The 27,058-nt window shown below is 46.1% G+C and overlaps 1 protein-coding gene across 1 annotated transcript in view; it reads left to right on the forward strand.

Annotated features, from left to right (window-relative positions):
• Nucleotides 1-27,058, forward strand: part of FAT3 (FAT atypical cadherin 3) — a 704,031-nt gene that overhangs the window by 619,265 nt on the left and 57,708 nt on the right. The window contains 4 exon segments of the mRNA XM_021102333.1: nt 16,765-17,154; nt 20,712-20,926; nt 22,475-22,612; nt 23,946-24,089. Of these exon segments, the coding sequence (XP_020957992.1) occupies nt 16,765-17,154; nt 20,712-20,926; nt 22,475-22,612; nt 23,946-24,089 (887 nt within the window).

The raw sequence follows: 27,058 nt of genomic DNA on the forward strand, positions 1-27,058 counted from the left end.
GGACACCGTTTTCCTCTTGTGCATCAGGGACATAAAGCCAGGAAGAGTTCTCATGAGCGATGCTCTTCTTTCCTGTAAAATATTCCTGCAAGGTTTAAAACTTCTTTCAGGCATTCCAGAGAAAGTGGGAGCCTCATAACACCTCTCAGTCAGTCTCCAACATCCAGGGAACATCCAGGGAACAGGCATAGAGGAGCAACCACGGGAGGAATGTGCAGTGACGGCTCTGGGGTCTGATGTGATGGTGAAGGGCATGAATCAGGAGCACACGGACCTTGAAGACAAGGCAGAGCGCCCAGAATGAATGGGATTTCAACAGAGGGGGGAAGACATTCAGGAAGACAGGGGCCAGAAGGATGAAGTCGCAGCGCTGGGAAAGTGTGGATCCACCTAAATAGTTTGGAGACTGTCACGTCGTCCAGGATGGAGAGAAAGAGCAGTGGGATGAGAGGAGGCATGTGGGCCTGACTGTGGTGGTTTGCTAAGGCTGGAAAGTGTGCACTTAAACTAATTGGTGAAAAAGAGGAGTTCCTGTCATGACTCATCAGTTGACCAGCCCGACTAATACCTATGAGGATGTGGATTTGATCAGTGAGTTAAGAATCCAGTGTTGCTGTGAGCTGTGGTGTAGGTCACACGTGGCTCAGATCCCATGTTGCTGTGACTGTGGTGTAGCCCGGCAGCTGTAGCTCCAATTCGACCCTTAGCCTGGAAACCTCCATAATGCCATGGGTATGGCCCTAAAAAGACCAAAGACCAAAAAGAACAAGAACAAGAACCCCTGCACCCTTGGGAGGAAAGAAATTCATCAGTTCTGGGTTTTGGAAATATTATTCTGAAAGGCACCTCTAACAGAGGCGTTATTAGGAAAGCTTCTAGAAGACTCTTAAGATCCCAGGGGCCAAAATGCAAGTAGTAGCTTCGAGATGGAAAAGGAAGGAGCAGATGAGAGAGAGATTTTGCCTGTGGAATCTGTCGATTTTGACAATGGACGGGATTGAAAGCAAAATGGACAGGCTGGACAGGAATTCAGACTCGGACACCAGGTGAAGGTAGAGCCTGAACAGAAGGAGCGTGGGTGGCCTGAAGCAGGACCTGGTGTAGGAAGATGAAGCATTGGAGACACATGGGGAATGAAAGGATAGTCCTTCAGAAAAAAGTCAGGAATAAAGAGAACAAATTTGCTAATCATAGCAGAGTAGGGAGGTTTTGCCTTCGAGGGGTTTACAGTCTTTGTGGGAAGCAGGCAAGCACGAATCCAAAGACAAATATAGTAAGAACATCTATAAAAGTAGTTTTTGTCAGGATTCCTCAGACAGCACGTAGAAAATGCTAGCAGAGGCCCTTGTGGGAACATGAAGGCATGAGCAATGAATTTGCCAACAGGACAACTCAAGAAGGATTCATAAAGTAGTATGAGCCTCTGAGTTGGGTTTGAAGGGTTGGGGCTTGAACTTGGATAGGCAAGAAGAGGGGAAAGATCCGGCAGTGAGAGAGGGAGGAAGGGGGGAGAGGGAGGAAGGGGGGAGAGGGAGGAAGGGGGGAGAGGGAGGAAGGGGGGAGAGGGAGGAAGGGGGGAGAGGGAGAGGGAGGAAGGGGGAGAGAGAGAGGAACAGAGAGGGGGGAAGAGAGAGAGGAATGAGTGTCGAGGATCGCAGTAGCCAAAATAGGCTTGACTGAGATAATTTTGAGAAACTCTCAGTGTTTTAGCACAGCAAAGGTTCACTCTTGCCTCTGTGAGGTGCAGGTCTGTATGGGTCCATTCAGAAGCCTTCCAACAACCGCATGAGTGAACTTGAAAGTGCACCCCAAACCCGCCTCCTTTGGGGCCTTCAGATGAAACTGCAGCCCTGCCCAACAGCGTGACCCAAATGTCACGAGAAACCCTGAGCCACAGCCAGCCAGCTAAGCCATGCCTGGATTCCTGCCCCCCAGAAACCCCAGGATACGAAATATTTGTTGTTTTCTGCTGCTAAATTCTGGGGTAATTTGGCATGGAGCGATGGAGAACTAATACACTGTGCAAGTTCATGAACCTCCTGAATTCTCCCCACGTATCCTTAAGAATTCCCCACCATCGTCATTATCCTTCCACGGGCTTCCCCCTGAGGGAAGAAGGGCTCACTTGTGTCAGTGGCAATCAAAACAGGGCCTTCCCTCCAGGAGGGGCTACTCAGCCAAGCTGGAAACGTGGCTGCTGTGAGGTGGGCAAAATGTGTGATGACATGTCACCTGTCGGCTGCTCTTTGCTGCTGTTATGATTCCTAGTGCTCCCTGGGGCACTAGGCCCATTCCCTCTGTGAATCAAAGTCTCCAAAGATCTTGGTATGGGAGGTCCTATTGTAACTCAGTGGCTTAAGAACCCGACTAGTATCCACGAGGATGTGGGTTCAATTCTGGCCTTGCTGAATGGGTTAAGAATCTGGTGTCACTGCAATTTATGGTGTAGGTTGCTGATGTGGCTTGGATCAGATGTTGCCATGGCTGTGGTATAGGCAGGCTGGCAGCTGCAGCTCTAATTTGACCCCTAGCATGGAAACTTCCATATGCGGCGGGTGTAGCCCTAAAAAGAAAAAAATAGAAAAGAAAAGAATCCTGCCACCAACGGTGCACTGCTTTTTTCTGTTCTCTAGTCATTTCTACCAGAATGTCTCAAAAATGGATTCAATTCTGATGTCAGCCTTGCTGCTCTTAAGTACCGTGTATATTCTGTGTCTTTCCTAGCACCTTAGAAATTGTAACCTCTAAGCTGCATTGGTCCGTGATTTAATGTGGTTTTTTCCCTTCCCCAAAGCTCTGTTATTTTCTGAAGTATTAAATCTTTGAAGGCAGCTGAGAGACTATTAAAATGTCCATAAAAACTAAATAATTCCCCTAAAGACAGAGACATGAGCCATTCTCTGGACCACATATGGCCAAAGCTCTTTGTTGTAGGTATCAAGAAAAAATCATCCTTGGAGTTCCTGTCGTGGCTCAGTGGTTAACAAATCTGAATAGGAACCATGAGGTTGTAGGTCCAATCCCTGGCCTCGCTCAGTGGGTTAAGGATCCCACATTGCTGTGGCTATGGCGTAGGCTGGGGGCTACAGCTCCGATTAGACCTCTAGCCTGGGAACCTCCATATGCCGTGGGTGCAGCCCTAGAAAAGACTAAAAAAAAAAAAAAAAATCATCCTAGGAGTTCCCTTGTGGCTCAGCAGGCTAAGGACCTGGCATTGTCACTTCTGTGGTTATAGCTGGTTACAGCTATGGTACAGGTTCAATCCCTGGCCTGGGAATTTTGCATGCTGAGGGCACAGCCAAAAAAAAGAAAAAAGAAAGAAAGAAAAAAAAAGATAATCTTGTACTTATATTACATGTATAATCTTGCCACGGCTACAACAGATCTTGACACTCCCGCCCGCAGATAGAGAAACTGAGGTTCAAAAACGCTTGGTATCCTTTCCCAAGGCATCTGTAAAATGGGTAGTGGTTGGAGTAAAGGGGCCCCATACACCCCCCCCCCAAATTCTTTATTATCATCAGGACATCTTCTGCTGTATGTTCAGCTATATGACAGAGGTGACAGCCCATCACCTCTGGGTCACACTGTCCTGTCGCTTTGGGAAGCGACATCACACAGTGCCTTTGGGATGAGACCCGATTTAAATATCCGAGCGCCAACCCTTCCTGACTGCTTGGCCTTCAGTAAGTTCCCAGGCCCTGTGAACCCCTCTTCCTCTCTGGAAATATGAGATACTAAATGACTTTCTCTCCAGACAGTGAGCTCTTAGAGGGCCGGCTACCAGCCTCTTTACCTCTGTGTCACTGGCACTGGCTCAGCGCCAGCCGCCTGGTATGTGCTCCATACATATCTGCTGAACTTGGCACGTCTGCCAAGTTGTTGAGAGAACCAAGTTAGCCATTCCACCTGAATCCCTAATGTCACATCCAGAATATATATGAATTCCTTCCTCAGGTTTTCGCCCACACAGCCTGAGCTCCCTCGCATAGGAATCTTCAGAGACTGCAAGTCCCCTCTTCAGTTCCAATGGAGCGAATACCCCTGTCACACAGGGCTTAAGTTAGGAATACAGAGTGACCTCCCCTATGCCCAAGAAAATAGGATGCCTTCAGTTGACTGGGACCTTAGGAATGTGCCCCCTCTGAAATCCAGGATCCAGCAGCAGAAATAAAACAATGCACAAAAATCAGACAAACTGGTCGTCAGTTGTGGCTGTGCATCAGAATCCCCTCGGGAGCGTTTAAAAATAAACATACAGGCTAGGGCTCCATCTCCAAGATCTGATTCAGAAAGTCTAGGATAGGGCTGGATAGGACATATATTTTATTTCTATAGTTGACTGTGAGACCCTGCCTGGTTTAGGATATTTTTTCAGTGGATGCCTGTAAGTTATTATTATTACTCTTTTTAAAATCTAGTTTCTTCTCAGCAGGGTGTCAAAACACTCACTAGTTGTCAGATGAAATAGCAGATTCCTTTCAGAAGGGGTATCTTAGTGAAGAGTTTCAACTGCCTCTCATGGGCAGGGAACCCCGCTTTCTAACAGTTGATGCCAGTGATGGAGTCCCATGAGTTCACCTGTTCACACGCTGCCTGGTCCAGCGATGCCCCAGGTTGGTAACAGGCTTCGGAGCTGCTCAGTGGGATCAATCCTGATGCAACACGCAACAACGCACGGGGCGAGTTTAAGGGAGTGCTAGCGTGTCTGGGGAAATTTCCACCTCCCCCTGAGCATTTTGTGCCCGTTCCAAGGACCCCAGCTTCGGCCTGGTGCCTCTGCAGGGTACATTGAGGCTCAGTGGAATGTGCTTATCAGCTTAGCTGCAGGATGCATGCTATCATCTCACCTCGTGAAGCCTCCTTGGCAGATACAATTATGTTGTCCATCATCCGTGAGGCGCTCTGGGAATAACTTCTCCCATATTATACCGCGCTTCCCGCCCACATGCCCTCTCCATCTCACTCCGTCCGATCTTCCTTCTTCTCTCTGCCAATTTATCCACTCACATATGCCCAGTGTGTCACTTACTCTAGCTTTAATTGTTGATAGCAGCTCTGGTAATTTGCTAGTGGCTCCAAAAACAGCTTCAGCAGCTGCCGTTCTAAACTTACAACGTGACACCACTGAACCCTTAACCCTTCTCTGAGCACACCTTGCAATTATATTTGTCTTAAATTCACGTATGCTCACATCACCCCAAATGCCCTTCCTGTCAGTTTCCCACTTTGTACTCCTGACAACTGCTGTCTTGCCTCCACGGCTCAGTTCAGCTGTTTCCTTCTTTGGGAAACGTCCCTTGGACCCCGCCCCCCCAACAATCAACTGTGCACATGTTTGTCTCCTGAGAAATTGGAAACATTTGAAGGTCAAGAGGCTGTGACCCTCTTCTTTGCATCCCCAGTGCCCGCCACACAGAGGAAGTCCTGTGAATATTTATTGAGTGGATGAATGAATGGATCCAATGATCATAGTCTGTGACCCACACAGGAAGTATTTTTTAGTGTTATCATTGAGTAGCTGTTCACCATAGAAGTCCTGGGCACCAATAGGGATGGAGTTTCCAGTAATTGGTTGATGGATTAATTTACTTATACTTGACTATCCCAAGCCTAGCAAAGTGTCAAGCCATAGATGCTTCAAAGGATTTCTACCCAATGAGTTGCAGCATTTTCGAGACCGCAGGGCACCCGGCCACGGGGCCAGGTTTATTGGTGTGCAGCCTTTGCAATTGTAGGGGGTTTCCTGCTTAGAAGGGCCCCATGTTGGTTTAATGCTCTACAGTGGCTACATTGAACTTCTTAACATTTTTAATTGAAATATAGCTGATTTACAATGTTGCATTAGTTTCAAGTGTATATAGTGATCCAGTTTTATAAAGTGATTCAGTTTTACATATATATTTTTTTCTTTTTCAGATTCTTTTCCATTATAGGTTATTACAAGATTTGAGTATGGTTCACTGTGTTATATAATAGTTCCTGGTTGGTTATGTCTTTTATATACAGTAGTGCATACATGTTAATCCCATACTCCTCATTTATCCGTTCCTCCTTCCCCCTTTGGTAACCTTAAGTTTGTTTTCTGTGTCTGCAAGTCTGTTTCTGTTTTCTTAACATCTTTTAAACAAGGGCTCTTGCACTTTTACGTTCTGTGGGACCTCGCATCGTGTTGCCTGTCCTACCCAGTAGAGCTAGTGCCAGCCCAACTGATGAGGCCAAAAAAGTTTATGCTACAGTCAGGATCTCCCTGACTTTGCACTGACGCCCTCTGTCTTTTTTTTTTTTTTTCCTACTATTCAAAGCACCAAGGTACTCCTGGCCCCCAGAGTTGGTATTTTGCCGGTGGGAATGTGCCAGAGTTAGTTATCACCCAATGAAAAACTTTTAAAAGTCCCTTAAAACAGACATAATTAGAGAGTCTATTTAAAAGTCATTTCTGACTTCAGAAGGAATTGCAAGTCCCTGGACCTCCTCATGGCAACTTTCTCTTTCATTTCCTACCATCTGAAGCCATATTTTTAAAGACAGAAGAGAGAGATTGATTTGAGCTCTCTCACTGTCATGGGATTTTATTTGCCTCCCACAGAGAATGAGAGGAGAATTTTAGGCTTGCGATTTTCTTCTACTGCTTAAGTGTAAAAAAATAGTTTTTAAAGTGTATCCTTTATAATGAGAACTTTGGCCAAAAAAAATGATTTTCTAAGTCAAGTTGGTGTCCCTCTGACACAAACTAAAAGAAGAAATGGAAATATCCAGAAAAAAAAACCTTATACAATATACAAATATCCTTTTCTACAGTTATTTCAATGTAGTATGTATGTCAAGAATTAAACTGGCCTGGAAAATTATCTGACATTAGACTGCTCTCCAGGATTGATAATAAAGAATTATTTTCTATGTATGTGAGTTTATAATAGTTCTTTTATTTATTACAAACATGTTCTGTGTCCACTTTTTGCCACAGGATAGGCAAAAAAGAACAAGAAAAGTCAATTCTAACCACTGTTACCATTTTGAGAGAAGTCCCTTCCACTTTTTCTTTACAAAAATAGGCTCCTAAACTAGACATTTTTTTTTTTATAATCTGCTTTTTCGTTGACTTGCAAACATATTTCTGTATCAGCATATATTCTTTTATGCTTTTACATGATGAGATATATATGTGTACTGTTTAAATATATAATATATATGTATAGTATCCTGTGCTATGAGTGTACTATATTTATTCAGCCAGTTCTCATTCTTAGAAAATTGGGTAGTTAGCGTTTTTTTTTCTTTCACAATTGCAAGCATCCATTTAGCAATAGCTTTGTATATATCTGCGCATGTTTTATGTACATCTTTAGTATTAAATATTCCTGACTCCTCTGCTTTGCACTTTTTTGAGCCTCTGCAGTTCTTTGGCCCATACCTTCGTGAGGGGCATGTACGAGCAAAGCACACATCGCCCCTATGTACCTTGCGTTATCAGGCTCATACACCTGCTGCAGTCCCCTGGCTGTTTCTGCTGAAGTTCGCCATTCATTGTTCTTTGATTATGTACCAGGCTCTGTGCTCAGTATGGGGGCACAAAGATGGTAAGACACAGTCCCTTGGCAGGAGGTTGGGGTAGGGAGAATTGGATGAAGGCAGTCAAAAGGTACAAACTTCCAGGTATAAGATAAATAAATACCAGGGACATAATGTACATGCTAGATATAATCAGTGCCACTGTAAGCTAAATATGGAAGTTGTTAAGAGAATAAATCCTGAGTTCTCATCACAAAGAAACAATTTTTTTCTTTTTGATTTTGTATCTCTACGAGATAATGGATGGTCACTAAACTTACTGTGGTAATCATTTCATAATATATGTAAGTCAAATCATTAGGTATACCTTAAACTTATACAAGGCAATTATATCCCAATAAAACTGGGGAAAAATAAAGTGGAAAGAAAACAAAAAGACACAGTCCTTCTGCCTAAACCATGTGTTAGTCTAGTGGGAGAGAGGACAGAAAGGTAACTAACGATGATGCCAAAAGGATTTTAAAGGAGCACGGGGAGTAACTGGGGAAATCAAAGAAGCTGTCCCAGAGGAGGCCCTGCGAGGAATATGCAGGATTTTGGCAAGAGAAGGCAAGGAAGAGAATGTTCCGAGTAAATGGGAAGGCATGAGCAGGCAGCCGCAGTAAATGCGCCTGTGTCTTCAGGAGTGGCTGGGGTAGACCATCCACCAAGAAAGTGGAGCAGGAGAAGACGCAGGGAGGATGGGCTGGGACCAGACTGTAAAGGACTCAGAAGTCAGTGTGCAGTGTTTTGACTTCTCAGTCTAAGAAGTGAGAAGTCGGTGACTATCGTGAGCAGCTGGGGCAGGACTGAACCCAGAGGTTTAGAAACTTAATTCTGGTTAAGTTTAGCCAGTATGGGACGGGAGCCCTGCCCGCCTGTGAAACCTGACCACAGACGTTCAAGGGGTCTCTTGGAGGTAGACTCAGAAGAACTTGGCATTCGCATTCAGATAGGAGAGACATACAAGAAACCCTAAGCTATCTACTAGTTTTCACTGTTACTTTAACACATGGTGAATTGTTTGCGTAATTCCTTCCCAAGTTGCTAAACTCCAAGAATTAAAAAAGTGTCTTTGGCACTCGACAAATCCTTATTAAATGGGAAGGTCACAGACAGGGTCTCCTGGGAGAAAGACAGAACCCTTGCACATCTCAAAAATACTATCTTTTAAGGATAAGACCTTCACAAAGGGATGCAATGATATATTCAACAACCAAAGCTTTGTTTATCTTTTTTTTTCCCCCGAAAGATAATTCTTAGAGCTTATGTAAGAATGTGCCTTGATCACCAAGCCTGGGTTATAAAAACTGAAATCTAAATGGAATTGTGGGATTTCAAGCACTGGTGAACAGTCATTAATAAAGGCAGGGAAAAGGGTTGATTCAAAAGCAAGTTATTAGATTTCCTAGGTCATGGGATTGGGGGACTCTCAGCCAGAGGACATGAAGGAGCTTTAAGGGCCAATTGAAATGCTATATATCTTAATGAGGACAGTGGTTCCATGGAGGTGTACGTTTGTCAGAATTTATGAGCTAGATACCTAATAAGCGTTCATGATACTATATATAAATTATGACATCTCTATATATCAATCAAGCTGATATGAAAGTAGGTGATTAGAACTAACATTAAAAATGTTACTAGAGTTTGATTGTTGAGATTCTTTCAAATTATTTTTTTCCCAGATATCTATTCTGTATAAATTCAAGTTCTTTTATAAAAGCCAGCTTAGAAGTTCCCGTCATGGTGCAGCAGAAATGAATCCAACTAGGAACCATGAGGTTGCGGGTTCGATCCCTGGCTCTGCTCAGTGCGTTAAGGATCCGGTGTTGCCGTGAGCTGTGGTGTAGGTCACAGACGCAGCTCGGATCTGATGTGGCTGTGGCTGTGGCATAGGCTGGCAGCTGTAGCTCCAATTAGACCCCTAGCCTGGAAGTCTCCATTTGCCACTGGTGCAGCCCTAAAAATAAATAGATAAATAAAAGCCAGTTTAGGAGTTCCCATTGTGGTTCAGTGGCTTAAGAACCTGACTAGTATTCATGAAAATGTAAGTTCAATCCCTGGCCTCACTCAGGGGGTGAAAGGATCCGATGTTGCCACAAGCTGCAGCGTAGGTAGAGACTCGACTCAGATCTGCTGTTGCTGTGGCTGTGGCATTAGCCAGCAGCTGCAACTCTGACTCGACCCCTAGCCTGGGAACTTCCATATGCCGCTGGTGTGACTATAAAAAGAAAGGGAGGGAGGGAAGGAGGAGGAAAGAAGGAAGGAAGGAAGGAGGAGCCAGTTTACAGCAAGCAGTGTGGCACAGCCTGCATTTTCTGTGTGCTGCCTACAGGCCAGATCACATGCAGTCACTAGAATGTGAGTGTCACAAGCAAGACCCTGCCCTCACAGTCACAGCAGCTGCCAGCATGACACCCCAAAGCAAGAGCAGAGCTCTTGTAGGTTCCCGAAGCTCTGGGAACTTGGTCTCACAAGGCAGGGGAGAAAACATTTTTTAAAGACTGGGTTAAGAAGAAATCTCAGTGTACTCGCTGTGTTGGCTGTTCTGACCGTTTGGTTTTGGTGCGGATTCTAACACTTTTAACAATCTCAAATATCCAGCTGGGTTATTCTGACACTAGGTGAAATCCTTGCGGGCGATCCTAGCAGTGGGCATTATTTCTCACTGAGGTTACAGCTTGGCTGTCAACTGTGTGTATGGACTCTGAACGTGTAACTGAATGGTCTGAACCTGCTGTGTGCAGTGTTCTTGCTGTCCAGAAGGTCCCACCAGCTCGTCATCATCAGGTTCAACATGGACCTTTCCTTTGGTGACTCGCCCCACTCATGCCCCAGTCCAGTTAGAGGAGAGGGTCAGCCTTTTGGAAATAAAAATGGAACCAGCTCTATCAGTTTATTTATTTCATTTTTTGCTTTTATGTATTTATTTTTTTTTTAGGGCTGCACCCATGGCATGTGGAAGCTCCCAGTCTCGGGGTCAAATCAGAGCTACAGCCGCTGGTCTACACCACAGCCACAGCGACTTGGGATCCGAGCCATGTCTGCGACCCACCCCACAGCTCAACACTGGGTCCTTATCCCACTGAGTGAGGCCAGGAATTGAACCTGTATCCTCATGGATCCTAGTCAGGTTCGTTAACCACTGAGCCACAAAGGGAACTCTTGAGCTCCATCCGTTTAACTTGCAAATGATCATAGTGCTGGAAGGTCATCTGAGACCTCGATTGACCTAGGTCCTATCATCTTATTTTATTTTTGTATTTGCTATTAAAGTATAGTTGGTTTACAGTGTCATGCCAGTTTCTGCTCTACAGCAAGGTTACCCAGTCTTGCATATATACACATTCTTTTTCTCGTATCATCCCCCATCATGTTCTATCCCGAGCAACTGGACACAGTTCCCTGTGCTGCACAGTAGGACCCCATTGCCCCTCCGTTCTAAGTGTAAAAGGTTGCATCTACTAACCCCAAGCTTCCATTGTTTTAAAAATGAAGACACCTGAGACCCCACAAGGTTTGTGGCTTGCCGAGTACGCTCTTGTCGTTTGAGCAGACTGTGGGCTACAAGAAAGGTCTGTCATCTTCCAGGACTGGACCATATTACCTTCATTTTATTTATTTATTTTTTTTATTAATGATTTTATTTTTTCCATTAGAGCTGGTTTACAGTGTTCTGTCAATTTTCTACTCTACAGCAAGGTGACCCAGTTGCACATACATGTATACATTCCTTTTTCTCATATTATCATGCTCCATCCTAAGTGACTAGATATAGTTCCCAGTGCTTTACAGCAGGATCTCATTGCTTAACCACTCTGAAGGCAATTGTTTTGTTTGTTTGTTTGTTCTGTTTTTTGTCTCTTTAAGGCCACACCCATGGCATATGGCGGTTCCCAGGCTAGAGGTCTAATCGGAGCTGTTGCCGCTGGCCTACGCCAGAACCACAGCAACGCCAGATCCGAGCTACGTCTGTGACCTACACCACATCTCATGGCAATGCCGGATCCTTAACCTGCTGAGCAAGGCCAAGGATCAAACCCACAACCTCATGGTTCCTAGTTGGATTCGCTTCCGCTGTGCCACCACGGACACTCCCATTCTGAAGGCAGTTGTGTGCATCTATTAACCCCAGATTCCTAGTCCATCCCACTCCCTCCCCTCCCCTTTATCAACCACAAATTTGTTCTCTAAGTCCATGAGTTTCTTTTCTGTGGAAAGGTTCATTTGTGCCGTATATTAGATTCCAGATATAAGTGATATCATGTGGTATTTGTCTTTCTCTTTCTGACTTCTCTTAGTATGAGAGTTTCCAGTTCCATCCACGATGCTGCAGATGGCATTATTTTGTTCTTTTTATGGCTGAGTAGTATTCCATTGTGTATACGTACCACATCCTCTTAATCCATTCATCTGCCAGTGGACATTTAGGTTGTTTCCATGTCTTGGCTATTGTGAATAGCGCTGCAGTGAAATACGGGTGCATGTGTCTTTTTCAAGGAAAGTTTTGTCCAGATATTTGCCCAAGAGTGGGATCGCTGGGTCATATCGTAGTTCTGTGTATAGTTTTCTAAGGCACCTCCATACTGTTTTCCATAGTGGTTGTACCAATTTACATCCCCACCGAAAGTGTAGGAGGGTTCCCTTTTCTCCACACCCTCTCCGGCATTTGTTATTTGTGGGCCTTCGTTTTAAAGCATTTAAAATTTTGACTTTCATGTAGAGTCCATGCTCCCCTCCCAAATAATCCCTTTTTCCATTTGGCCCCATTGAGAGGAACCCAGCCTCCATTTAGAGACCTTGGAAGGGAGGGAACACAGATGCCCTTGGCAAGCCCCCCAGGATTTCACAGCCTTTCCTCCTGAGAATTTGTACAAGCGATTTCTTTCCTCCAACCACCCTCCGCAATATGCCACTACCTATTATTTCCTTCGAGCAAATGAGATTTTTTCATCATTCTCTTTTTAACTTGATTTTAATCCTCTAAAGACCTGCCTGCTCCATTTGCCACAGTTAACATGCAGAAACTTCACTTGCGATGAAAATCATACTTCTCTTGGTAGCCTGGCATTTCAGCATTTTAAGAAGCTAAGTAGCTCTATCCTCATTAAATTAGGCGCAAATTGGAGAAGAGAATTACATACTTAAAAACACGGACGCAAAATGATGGATTAATGTTATACCTTAATATAACACGTCGTGACATGCAGAGAGCATTAGACCAATTAGCAAAGGAGTCTTCTGCTCAGGCTCATCTTTTCTGTCGGGTTCGGGGCGAAAGGATGGTGATTTGAAGGATGGCATTTATCAAATGCCCTTGGATAGAAAGTTTGCACTTTAGTGACAGGACCGGCATTCATTTAGCAAAGACAGCCCCTTTGCTTGGTAATACAGACAGCACAGACCCAGGTACCACACCGAAGGTATCGCCTGCAAAGTGGCATGTATGCATCTGACTTTGTTTCTAGAAGTCACTGAAATCTGCTGCAGTTGCGTCTAACCTGGAGTTTTCATACATTCCAAAAATAGATCCTGCTCTTCTCTTGAGAGCTCCCAAGTCAGAAGTGCTACCACTCAGCAAGTTTGTTGGCTTGGGTGCCCCCTCGTCTTTTCTGGGCTTGCTTTTGTATCAGTCTGACTGATAACAGAAAGGAGAGGTAAACGATAAATCTCCCTGCTTCTCCTGGTGTGAATGCCCAAGATACAGTCAGAAGCAAGGTGTATGGGGAGGTGGGGGGACAGGGGCAGATGGATCAGCCACTGGTGATGGTTTTCTGCTGTGGTAAAGCAGAAAAACCCTGTCACCAAGTTTTAAATGAACAGAATCTGCCCAGAGGGGAGCTGTGGTCTTTGTGTGGCTGATTAATGTCAGCCTCTTAAATGCAGGGCTCCCACCTCAGACTAGCCTGCTGAGCGGGAAGCTGGAAAAAAACATGGCATCTCCTTCTTGGGGGGTCTTAGCAGAGCCGAAGGCCACTGAATAGGCTGGGAGAGAAAGCTGCGGCCCTGGAACACAGGTGATATTTTTAATGAGATTTCAGCTATCTGTCCTGGGGAAGGAAACACAGGCAGCGATGAAAATCACCTTCCTTTCAGGTCTTTGTGGCCACAGAGAGCGGCAGTGTGCAAACCCAGCCCCTACCTCTCCTTACTCAGCAGGTTGGAGCACTAGGGCTTTCAGAACAGAGGCAGAAATTGCCTTCTTCCTATGGGATCTTCAGTCCTGAAGAGGAGGCTTATCCAGGAGCAGAGGTCCTGAAAATAGGCCTTTGTCCCTCGTGCTTACCCAGAAATGCTAGTGGCAGGCAAATCCTTGCATCAGTGCAGTGGGTGATGTTGTCAGCAGATGCCCAGCTGAGAGATCCTGGGTGAACTTCCTGCCCGTTGGTGAGCGTGGTGTTCCATATGCTGGGGGGTAGGCGTCAAAGCCCCAGGGAACGTGTGTGATTTGAAAACCCATGTGACATGTCAGTTGCTGATGTGTTTCCATAAATACATGTTTGTGCCCAACACCATCTGATCCGTCACAGCTTCTTCCACCGTCAGCTCTGATACCCGGCAGGGTTATTGTTCTTCAGGTGCAAGCTGATCACCTCTGCCGTCCTCTGTGTATTCACCCCTGAAATTTATGTTGAAAACTTGAATCCACTTCTAAAAATAGCCAGAAAGCATCACTGAAACCTCTGCTTTGGGGCCTTACTTCAAGGGACAGCCAGGAAAGAGGAAAGACTTCTTATTTTTAATCCCAGCACCGGTAAAATCAGAGGTTGATGTTTATATATCACCGGGTGGTTGTTTTGAAAGAGAAATAAAAGTAAATGATGAAACTTTGGAAAAAATGGACTCTCTGGAATGGAACCAAGAACAAGCTCTCACTGTTGACCTTTTGGTTAAAGCCACAGAATGCAATTTATGTCGTTCCCTCCAGATATATGATTTTATTGGTTTGCTGGGAATTTTGGCTTCAGGGAAATTGTACATTGAGGGAGTAAAGTGTTTAACTCTTATGACTGCCAAAGGCCTGTCCCCATGGTGAGGCGTTATAATAGAAAACAGCACGTGTGCAGGGCCTCCCTCTAAGAGCTTGTATTCTCAAGGTCCGTGATTCATAAAAGACATTTTTCGGTAGCTGTCTTAGCTAAAGTTATGACTCATGACGGTTTTCATTAAGAGCATAGGATCAACATCATGCTTTTTCAACCTATGAAGTTATTATATTTTACATCTTCTAAATAGTAACTCCTAGTGGATTTGAGGTCGCTTTTGAAAGTGCTGAGATCCTTGGAAGAAAATAGTTAATTACATCAGTCTTCCAAACAGAAGCCGATCCCATCATTATTCATTAATTTGTTGGTGGTGAATGGATATTTCCTGGTTGATATGTTTTGGCTTGAGTGTATACCTAGGTAAAGGGGCATTTTGATAACCTCGTGAATTTCTTTCAATCCTAGACCTGGAGATCACCCACTGACTAGATCCTGTCCCTTCTTTGATGGGGTGCCTGAGCTCTCTGGCCATTGGCTTTCTTTTTCCTCTTGCTATCCCCTCTGACCACATCCATTCAGATGGCTCTGCTGCCTCTCTGAATGCTGATGACCCTCAAATGCATACCTCTAGGGTGGACCTCTCCTCTGATCTCCAGCCTCCTGTACGAACGTCCTACTTGAATCTCCAGTTCAGTATAAAGCGCCATCTCACATGTCATCTATCCGGAATGGAACACATGGTGTTCTGTCCCCCCATGGTCCTCTCCATCACAGCTGGTGGTCACTCCCTCTTTTCAGTCTCTCGGGCCAAGACCTAAGAGTCCTTCTGGCATCTTCTCCTTCCTTTACATCGCACATCCTGCCAGCTCCACCATGAGAAAGCCATCTTTTCTCACCAGCTCCACGGTCAGAATACATCCGGGGCCCCTCCACGTCTTCCCTGTGTTCTCAGAGCATGTCTGGAACCTGATCTCATCTCACCCCTTCCAGCACCGCTGTGGAAGCTGCCCTTGTCTCGTGCCTGCACTCTGCCACAGGCGGCCAGAGGTCTCCGCTTCCTGTCTTGCTGTTCGGTTCGCAACCAGCAGCCTGAGCCTGAGCGATTGTGTCATTAGCTAAGTCACAGCACGTGACTCCGCTCTTCAGAGCCCTCCAGCGCCGCCCACTTCATCACCACCCCAGACGATCTGCTCCCTGACCCGCGACCACCCTGGTCTCCTCTTTCTTCTTCGTTCTGACCACACTGGTCGTCTCCCCCGAGCTCCTCGAATAACGCCAGCTCGGCTCCAGCCCAGGACCTCTGTCCTTCTCCAGAGACCTGCCCTGCTCACTCCCTCCCTGCTTTCTGGTCTTCATTCAAACACCAAACTTCCGACAAACAGTAGTAAAATGACCACCCCTCCCTCTAGCTCCCAAAGCCCCCCTCCCCCAGCCCCCCAATCCCCCTTTTGGCTTCATTTTTCTCCCGTTTTACTCCCTAACCTATCATTTATTTGACTGATTCTTTGTTCTTGTTCATCTCTTATTTACTCTCACCAGAATGTAAAAGTGTTCCTAGGAAATCTTCGACTCTTTACCATTATGAGACTCTGTAGCACCCAGAATAGTGCCTGATAGATTCCGGGTAAACATTTGTGGAAGTAATCCATTAATTCATTTGTTTTTCTCTTTCTGGGGCATGTCTTGACCCATATATCTATTGGCATAGAGTTATTCTTAAAGATGCATGAGGTTCTCGGAGTTCCCATTGTGGCTCAGCTGGTTAAGAACCTGACCAGTATCCATGAGGATGTGGGTTCGATCCCTGTCCTCACTCAGTGGGTTAAGGATCGGAGGTACCTCAAGCTGTGGCGTATGTTGCAGATGCAGCTCAGATCCTGAGTTGCTATGGCTGTGGTGTAGGCCGGCAGCTGCAGCTCCAATTTGACCTCTAGCCTGGGAACTTACCCCCCTGCCCCCCAAAAACAATGCAGGAGGTTCTTTAATATATTAAAAAGATCCAACTTATTCCTGAGATCTGTTGGCAGTGTTTTCCACTTCTTTACCATTTGGTTCAGTTGTATATTTTTTACAAACTGAAGTTGTCGTGGGAGCAAAGCTGTCAGTTTCTGGAATTACTGTGTTTCTCCATGTTGCCCTCAGACAGTCAACGAAGCCGTAATATTCTCGGGCGGAGGGCGTCTGGCTGCATCCTTCTTGGCTCACGTTCTGGCGTCTCCCGCAGGCATCAACAGGAAGGTCGTGTACTCCCTGGCCGACTCGGCCAACGGCTTCTTCTCCATCGACGGCTCATCTGGCATCGTCATCCTGGAGCAGCCGCTGGACCGGGAGCAGCAGTCCGCCTACAACATCAGCGTGCGGGCCACGGACCAGAGCCCTGGCCAGGCCCTGTCCTCTCTGGCCACCGTCACCATCACCGTGCTGGACATTAATGACAACCCGCCCGTGTTCGAGAGGCGGGACTATCTGGTGACGGTGCCTGAGGACACCTCCCCTGGCACCCAAGTCCTGGCGGTGTTTGCCACCAGCAAAGACATAGGCACAAATGCTGAGATTACGTATCTCATCCGGTCTGGGAATGAACAAGGGAAATTTAGGATCCACCCAAAGACAGGTGGGTAAACCGCAACCTCCCTAGAACCCAAGGCTTCGCTCTGCCCTGCCTCTCCTCCTAATCCTTTAATCAACCAGCCTTCCTGGCGGGAAGCCCTCTTCTCATAGCGGGGCCTGCCTGCGTGCAGACCGCAGACTGCCCTCTGGCATTCTGTTCCAAGGATGCCCTCTGCTATGTGTCAGCTCCTTGCTGTGGGCTCATCGGGCAAACCTTGACCCCTAGGTTGGTTCCTAGGAAACCTTGGGAATGGCACTGTGGCTCAGGATGAGGAGAGGAGGTGACACGTGCGTATCGAGCTTAAGGGTTTGTTTGTTTCCTCTCTTTTCTGTTTGTTTTTAACTTGGTGTGTTTATGAGTTTGGAAATACTCCTGGAGATTAGCCTCCACTTACCACTGTTCACGCTCAGGCTGCCCCTCTCAGGTCACCTGCTGGGGCAGATGTTAATTAGCACTTTGCACAGTGACCCTCAGGCCTTCTGAACCGACCGGAGCTGGCACTGTCTTTTATTCCTATTCGCTGCTCCTGGTCAGAACTTTGCCATCTCTCACCACGCCCTTTTCAAACTCGGGGGGAAGATGTGGCATCACCTGGGGAAAGATACTGAGAAAGAAACCAAGATAAGAAAACTAAAAGAGAACCCCAGGCGTTTGTCTTTATCAGGAGGTTAATAACTATTAGGGATATTTTGGGTGAATAAAGGCGGTAATTCAGAAAAAAGTTTGGCTCTTCTTTGAAAAGTCAGCATACTCCCCCATGTATTTTCCTAGAGTGTATTAATATTTTCAAAGGTCTTTCATGGATGTTCTCATTTGTTTACCTATTCCCCTAGGAATAGGCAAGGCAGTCCATTTTTCCAGGTAAGAAATCTGAGTCTCTGGCCATTGGACATAATTCCTTCATCGCTCAAAGAATATGCACTTGTTGAGCCAGAGGGCCAAGGAGGTCCGTTCTCTGTTGGATAATCCAGTAAATATGAATAGGAAATTGGCATAACTATCAATGTTCATTTAACTCAGCAAATATGCCTGAATCCTATTAAACCATTAATTATTTCTCCCGTTTTCTCTATGAGAAAAATAGCTTCAGAGAGGTTAAATAATGTCCCCCAGTTGAAGTGAGGACGGATCCAGGATTTGAACTCAGATCTCCCTGACTCTGGAACACATGCTCTCACCTCTATATGCCACTGTTATGCTTGGGGTTGAAAAATTGAAGCTCTTAGTATAAGAAGGGGGAAATATTAATGGAGGGATCGCAGTAGCAGCTTGTCCCAGCAGTAGCTCTGTTTATTAAGGTCATTACTTCACATTAAAATGTAGGGGATTTTCCTCACTTAAATATGTGTCGCCTTAGCCTGTCTAGTTATGGCCATTTAATATGAACACCGTAGGGAAATGGTTAAGTACTGTTTAAATTTGGCACAGATAACGAGACTGGGATGCAAAATAAAGCACTCAGGGTGGTAATTGCTAAGAAAACTTCATTATGGAGAGAAAGAGGCTCTTGGTAGAAGTATGACTTCTGTTTCTCACCTTAAGTAGAAGGGCAGCCTTAGCTCCAAGAGAAGTTGCCTGTCTGGAAAAAGAATGGAAGAGGTACTCGCTTTGGCCCTAGTGACTGTTTTCCAGGTGGGAGAGAAGTAAATGCCCTTGAGAACCGCTCTGCAGATGCTGCAGTGACCAACTATCAGTTGCACAACACAGGAATGGGTGGAGCACCAGAAAGGGCTAGGATGGAAGGGAATGAGCACTCACAGAGCCCCTGGCGGCAGTGCCACCCGGCTAGCTGCTTTCACTTGATCTACTTGCTTGATTTATTTTTTAATCTTTTTGGTGAAATATAATCAGTTTACAATGTTGTGTTAGTTTCAATTGTACAGCAAAGTGATTAAGTTATATAAATAGAAATGTATGCATATTTACACATTATATATGTGTGTATGTCTTCCCTCTTAGATTCCTTTCCATTATAGGTTATTACAAGGTATTGACTCTAGTTCCCTATGTATAGACCTGCTATATAGCAGGTCTTTGTTGGTTATCTATTTTCTAGGTAGTAGTGTATATATTTTAATCCCAAACTCTTAATTTATCCTTCCTCTCGTCCCTTTTGGTAACCATACGTTTGTTTTCTGTCTGTGAATCTTTCTCTGTTTTTTAAATAAGTTCATTTCAGAGTTCCTGTCATGGCTCAGCAGAAACGAATCCGACTAGGAACCATGAGGTTTGCGGGTTTGATCCCTGGCCTCGCTCAGTGGGCTAAGGATCCAGCATTGCCATGAGCTGTGGTGTAGGTCATAGACACGGCTTGGATCTGGCGTTGCTGCGGCTGTGGTGTAGGCTGGCAGCTATAGCTCTGATTGGGCCCCTAGCCTGGGAACCTCCATATGCCATGGGCGCGGCCCTGAAAAAAAAGGACAAATAAATAAATAAAAGTTCATTTCTATCATATTTTAGATTCCATGTACAAGTGACCTCATATGGTATTTGTCATTCTCTGACTTAGTAGTATGATAATCTCCAGGTCCATCCATGTTGCTGCAAATGGCATTATTTCAGTCACCGTCATGGCTGAGTAACATTCCATTGTGTATATGTACCACATCTTCTTTGTCCATTCCTGTACTTGCTTAATTTAAAAAAACTCTGTGACATGGGATTAGTTCTGCTCTGTAGTTATAGATACTAACCTCATACACTTACTATTTGGCAACCAATTCAGGTGTTCCATTGTCCATTATGTCACTATACCTTGACATACCTTGAGGTCTTTGTCCTCTTTGTACTGTGAAAGTTTTATTTTAATTAATTAATTTATTTATTTTTGCTTTTTAGGGCCACACCCGCGGCTTATGGAGGTTCCCAAGCTAGGGGTCAAATTGGAGCTATAGCTCCCAGCCTATGCCACAGCCACAGCAACACCAGATCCAAGCCACATCTGTGACCTACACCACAGCTCACAGCAATGCCGGATCCTTAATCCACTGAGTGAGGCCAGGGATCGAACCTGCAACCTCATGGTTACTAGTCGGATTGTTTCCACTGTGCCATGACTGGAACTCCTGCACCATGGGAGTTTTAGATGAGCACATTATAAGTGACCTTAGTGGTTAATTCAGTTCAGTGAAGTCTGCAGGTACCTACTTACGGAGGAGGGGCGGGTCACCTAATCAAATCCACACGTCTTGGCTCACTCTCCGGCTCTGGTTCCACTTGAGGAATCATGGGGAGGCCCTTGTTCCCATTTCTCCTCCCAGATTTCATGAGAGTGAATAATGCCACAGATTTTCAGGCTGCTGGAGGTAAGTTCAGAGACTACTGCAGAAACACACAAAGGCTTAATTTCTTCAGTGTTGTGTCTGATGGATAGCTAGGTTTTAACTGACAGCATTAATCAGACTCTGGGGTGCTTTCAGCAGGGCATTAAGTAAACAAATTCCTGAATATCTCACATTCTTGCTAGAGATGATGTTACAAATATTCCCATGATCGGGGCGCTGCTGACCAGTGTTTTTTTTTATCTAATCCAGTCTAAAGCTCCCCATTTTTCTTCAAAGGGGGCATTTCTGTGTCCGAGATCCTGGACTATGAATTGTGCAAGAAGTTTTACCTGGTGGTGGAAGCGAAAGACGGGGGCACCCCTGCCCTCAGTGCGGTGGCTACTGTCAGCATCAACCTCACGGATGTGAACGACAACCCTCCCAGGTTCAGCCAAGACGTCTACAGCGCTGTCATAAGCGAAGATGCCCTGGTTGGGGACTCTGTCATTTTGGTAGGTGCCATTGGGAGGTCCAGATATCCAGGCCTAATAATCCTCTAGGGAGTGAAGAAGTGAGCACAGTCTATCTTGAATTCTTTGTAGAGGTTCTCCTTTCAGGGTCCTTGGGTCCCCAGGATCAATCAGACCCCAGTCTTTGGACTGCTCCCTCTCCACTCTGTCTGTTAGAAAGGGTCAGGTACATTCTTTTGTATCAAGGATGTAAAAGGATTGCTAATCACTTTCCTCCCGGGAGTGTGTATTTTTTGAGGAAAACAAAACAGACCATGGAATGAATTTCTAATGACAGCTCCTAGTGGTTTGTGACCTTGGATGACAAGTTAGCAAGTGGCTAAAGATAGGATAAAAAATTTTTACCACCCTCCTTACACACACACACACATACACACACACATAAGTACAGGCAACTACAAATGAGAATATGCTTCAGATGGATTGGTTAGTCTTAGAAGAGCTCTACTTTCTGGAAAGAATTTTTTTCTAAAACCCATATGAACCAGCCATGTGTGAGGAGAACACAGGTTCTCTTAGACTTACAAATTATGTTTGGGAAACTGAGTCCCATCCTCAAAATTCTTTTTTTTTAATTAAGAAAAAATGTATTGGCATGTAGTTGGCTTACAATGCTGTGTTCGTTTCAGGTGCACAGCAAAGTGAATCAGTTATACATGTATATCCGTCCTTCTTGAGATTCTTTTCCCATGTAGGTTATTGCAGAATATCGAGTAGATTTCCCTGTGCTATATAGGAGGTCCATGTTACTGATCTACCATATATACAGCACTGTGTGTATATTAATCCCAACCTTCTAATTTATTCCTTCCCCCACCTTTCCCCTTTGGTAACCATTAGTTTCCCCAGGTTCCATCTTCCCCTTCCATCCATCTCCATCTCTGGCTCCTGCAACACCAGAAAGTGTTCATTCTTTACACGTCTTGTCCAAGGTAGACTTCCCAGACCCTTGCTTCTGGGGCCTGGGACTATTATGAGACTATTTCCATGCATATAAATCCAAACATCACCCATGTGGAGCATCAGACAGTGGGGCTGTGTGTTTGCCATGTGGGAAAGGGAATTCCCGTGGGCTTCTTTCATATGGAAATGTGTAGGTTTAGACAATGCCTGACTCAGTGGCAGAGACCATTGTTTTGCAGACTTTCTCTGCAAAGTCTGTTTTGCGGATGTTTTGCAGATATTTTGCAGAGAAAGCATCACCAAAGTATCCCAAATCAGTTCATGTTGAGTCTGCCCTTCGTGGCTCAAGGCCTGCAGAAAATCAGACTTAACAAGCACCAGGCCGTAGGCGTATAAATATGAACAGAAATAAAGTGGCAGCTCCAGGAATAGTGCTTTTCTCCTCCAGCCAACCCTGCCAACCCAAAACCTCTCCCCCTGGGGCACCATGACTGGCATTGATGCGTAGGGCACGTAAGCCAACTCTCAGAGCTGTGCCTATTTGTACTGACCTGGAACCCTAAGAATAAACCTTTTCTCTGCCTCTTGTACCATGTCTTTGCCTTGTTTTGCTTGTGTCTCATGAAGCTAATAGCGGAAGATGCAGACAGCCAGCCCAACGGACAGATTCGTTTTTCCATTGTGAATGGAGATCGGGACAGTGAATTTGCTGTGGATCCTGTCTTGGGACTTCTGAAGGTTAAGAAGAAATTGGACCGGGAACGGGTAAGCTAGTTGAGGCCGGCTCCCTCCCCATCCACCCTCACACCTTCGTGGAAATCAGGCACAGACTCCATGAATATAAGCAGCAGGGTTCTCCATTCTAAATAACGGGAATAAATAGGGATGAGCTAAGATGCAGCAGAAGTATTTGCATTGGACCTTTGACAAAGTTTGCTGCTGATAGATGCCGGTAGTTTCTTACATATGGAGGCTCTAAAAAAAAAAGCAAAAACATATCTTTCAGGATGGTTTGAAGTTCGGTCCTTCCAAATCGAGAAGGCATGAAAGTACGCTCAGTATAGGGATTTTGTGGTCCTGGTTTCACGAGCAGCATTGACGTTAAGTGTGCAGATAGAAAATGATCACCTGAAGGCATCTAGGCCAGAAAGAATGATCCAGAACATTCCTCTGTCTGAGGCTAAAGTAAGCTTCTAAACATTGTCATTTTCTTGGCTGTGCTTGCAGTTTTCAGAAGTTCCCTGACTAAGGACTGAACCCAGGGCCACAGCAGTGAAACCATCAGGCCACCAGGGAACTCCTAGACATTGTCTTTTTGACCAAAAATATCTCTCTAAAGTGAAAGAAATATGGAAAAAGATGCTGTAGACATATGCTTAAAAGTAGAAAGATGTCACCAGCTGATGGAGCCCCATAAGATACTCCCAAAATATCAAAAACTGATACATAAGACAAATCAGTGGTGACAACTCTTGTAGTTTGAACAAAGACCAAGAGCTGTGGTTCTATCCAGGATCGATTTTAACCCCAGGGGATATCTGGCAATATCTGGAGACATTTTTGGTTGTGACAAGTTGGCAGAGGCAATATTGACTCCAGCGAGGAGAGTAGACGCCAGATTTTGCAAAGTACAGGCCAGTCCCTGACAACCCAAAATTATCTGCTCCAAACATCAGTTGGTACCGAGGCTGAGAAACCCTGGTCTAAAGACTCAAAGTGAAGATGGCTGATCTTCAGCAAAGCACAGCGAGCCTGCAGCAGCTCTGAGTGGGTGCAGAAGGAAGCTAATGCTGCTGTGATTCTTTTTTTTTTTTTTTTTTTTTGTCTTTTTAGGACAGCACCCAGGGCATATGGAAATTCTCAGACTAGGGCTTAAATCGGAGCTGCAACTGCCAGCCTCAGCCACAGCAACGCCAGATCTGAGCTGTGCCTGAGACCCACACCACAGCTCATGGCAACACCAGATCCCCAACCCCCTGAGCGAGGCCAGGGATTGAACACGCATCCTCATGGATACTAGGTGGGTTCGTTGCTGCTGAGCCAAGATGGAAACTCCAACGCTGTGATTTGTTATTGTTGGCCCTTTGTGCCTTGGCAGGTGTCTGGATACTCCCTGCTCGTTCAGGCGGTGGACAGTGGCATTCCTGCGATGTCATCAACTGCTACTGTCAACATCGATATTTCTGATGTGAACGACAATAGCCCAGTCTTTACACCTGCTAACTATACCGCTGTGATTCAGGTGAGCAAATCTTGCCTGCAAGGCACTTGTTCTTAAGCATCGAGCCTCCTTTCTCTGCTGTGATTTACTCGCCATGGTTTATTATCGTTTTTACCTAATATCAGCTCCTCCTGTCATGGGGCTGGTATGAAAAGAGCCTGATTTTTCTACTGCACCTGATTAATAAATGTTGATGGCGCGACCGCCAGTGGGGTTCTTTCAAGTGTCAGGTGCTTTCCAGACACCGTCTGTCTGTCCCCGTCACAGCTCAGCCCCCGCTTTATAGTGAAGGAGGTCAGGATCTGAGAGGTTAAGTCGCTCCTCCAAGATCGTGCAGCTGCTAAGCGGCAGCATCAGCATTTGCACTCAAGTCTATCTTCTAAAAAGACTGTTCTCGGAGTTCCCGTCGTGGCGCAGTGGTTAATGAATCCAACCAGGAACCATGGGGGTTGCAGGTTTGATCCCTGGCCTTGCTCAGTGGGGTAAGGGTCCGGCATGGCCGTGGGCTGTGGTGTAGGTCACAGGTGTGGCTCGGATCCCGCCTTGCTGTGGCTGTGGCGTAGGCCGGCGACTACAGCTCCGATGGGACCCCTGGCCTGGGAACCTCCATATGCTGCGGGAACGGCCCTAGAAAAGGCAGAAAGACAAAAAAATTAAATAAAAAATAAAAAGACTGTTGTCTTTCCACAATGACAAGCTGCCTTTAAGCCACGTTGTATTATCCTGACGGGGAGGGAGATTGATCTCGTTTGTCAGAGGGAGAATGGGCATCGGGCTAAAGCTCCTCTCATTAAAACCAGTTTTCCATAAGCAATTTGTTTAGCACTTTAAATCCACCTGCTGTCTAAAATTAGCCTGCAAAATAGAGTGACTTACTGTTCTGCTATCAGAGAATGACACTTCTTCATGGCTACTTTTTTATTATTCAAAAGATATTTCACGAGCACAGTTCTAAGCACTGAGCCACCTCCACTTCCCAGTAAAGCTGGAAACCTGAATTCAGGAGGATCAGGAAATGCAGTCCAGGAATACTGTCTGCATGGAGGACTTAAAGGAGACAGGGACGAATATATGCCTTGGGGGGAGAGGGGGCAGAGATGCTCTAGGAAATCCATTTTTGCCTGATCCAGTTTGGCCTCAGAACTTTGCCGCACGTGTTCCCAGGCTTTGCGGGTAAGAGGTAAGATGAGCGTGAACTAGGTCTTGAGGGGCCCCTTTGGAATACCATTCGAGTCCCGCTGTCCGCTGTCCGTAGCTGCCCCAGCCCCCTACCCCCTGCACGCCACTGAGCCCCACTGATCAGGCCAAGCTCTCTGCTCCCTTCCCACCCCTTTGTCAGTGAAACCAGATTCCCTCCCCAGTGGTATTTGAGTTTTCCTCTCCTCTCTGCTGCTTTTTCCAGCAGCTGTGCGTTCCTACCCCTCCCTGGCTTCCACTGAACCTCCCCCAGGTTCTGCCCCTTCCCCCCAATCTGCTCCCGACCTGTCCCCAGGATGCTGCTCTCTGCCTCCCCTCCCCCGCCCCTGCCTCTGCGCGTGCGCCCAACGCAAAATGGGCTCTGCCTACTCAACATTCAGTTTTATGACACCCATCGATCAGCTTGACAGACTGTTCTCACATGCACTCCAGGAAGTCAGCAGGGAAAGAACAGAGACTCTGAGCCCGTGCGCGGCAACCATGGCTCCTGTCTGCAGCTCCGGAGCCTGTCTGTGTTATATTTTACCCTATTTTTTCAGATGCAACCCCTCTGGCATGCATTTTGTCTCTCTCCCTCTCCCTCTCCCTCTCTCTCCAGTGCCGGAAAGGGCCTTTACAGAGAGAGCAAACAAATCAATAAATCTTGTCTTTTGTGTGGTGCTGAGTATGCTGTCAGTGGGGACCGGTAAATCTTTGCTGGGCTGAGTCGGTCCCACGACAGATCCCAGAGGGAGACGGTGTCTAGTTCCTGATGACCAACAGGCCACTGGAGAGGAGAAGCAAAATGAGAGGTCTCTGAGGCACTTCGCTCGTCTCCTCCCGCTGTTCACCCCAGGATCATGTCTTTATACCCACACCCGGCTCTTAAAAGACCAATCGGCACATAACACATGAGTGCACCTGCCCCGGGCTCCGGCAGGGTGTCGTCTTCTCCATCTGTGACCCAAACTCGGTTAATCTGAAGTCGATGTCATCAGAAAGGCTGAACGAATGAGGCTGACCTCCAGGCTGAGCCATGGTGATGCTGAAGTCTAAACAGAGGGGCCAAGAACACCAGTGCCTGAGCCCCTGAGAAGTTTAGTTTGGTGTGTTCGAAGTAACGACAGCCTCTGACCCAGGGAGGACTGACAGGAGCCTGTGGGTTTCCACGTAGAGAGAAGGCAGAGATTCTACAAAATAATGCAGGGGGCAACCCCTCCAGGCTTCCAGAACTTCTGACGAAGCTGTGGATTTTTTTTCTCATCATTCTCAGGTTGAGGCATGATTCCATCCCCTTTCCCTTCCCGCAAGAAACAGCAAGGAGTCCCCGCTGTGGCTCAGTGGGTTATGAACCCGAATAGGATCTGTGAGGAGGCGGGTTCGATCCCTGGCCTTGCTCAGCAGGTTAAGGATCTGGTGTCGCCGTGAGCTGTGGTGTAGGTCGCAGATGCAGCTTGGATCCCATGTTGCTGTGGCTGTGGCAAAGGCCCTCAGCTGTAGCTCCTATTCGACCCCTAGCCTGGGCACCTCCATATGCCACGAGTGCAGCCATAAAAGCCAAAAAAAAAAAAAAAAGAAGGAAGAAACTGCGTTGTGGGGAGTAAAGCCCTATTTCCGTATTTTCCACCTGGCATGGGCCTCTGTATTTTTCCTGGGAAGTTTCTAGGAAGCCCCTCGCCCCCAAAATCCTGGTATCGTGACACTGTGTCACCATGTTGGGCCTCAGCTTAACCGTGTTGTGACAGGTGGGAGGAAGCAACTTCCCATCCAGAAAGGCCAATATGTCCCGGGCCCGAGAGGGTTTCCGAGGTGGT

The sequence above is a fragment of the Sus scrofa genome, chromosome 9, assembly GCF_000003025.6.
Source record: "Sus scrofa isolate TJ Tabasco breed Duroc chromosome 9, Sscrofa11.1, whole genome shotgun sequence".
NCBI lineage: Eukaryota > Metazoa > Chordata > Mammalia > Artiodactyla > Suidae > Sus > Sus scrofa.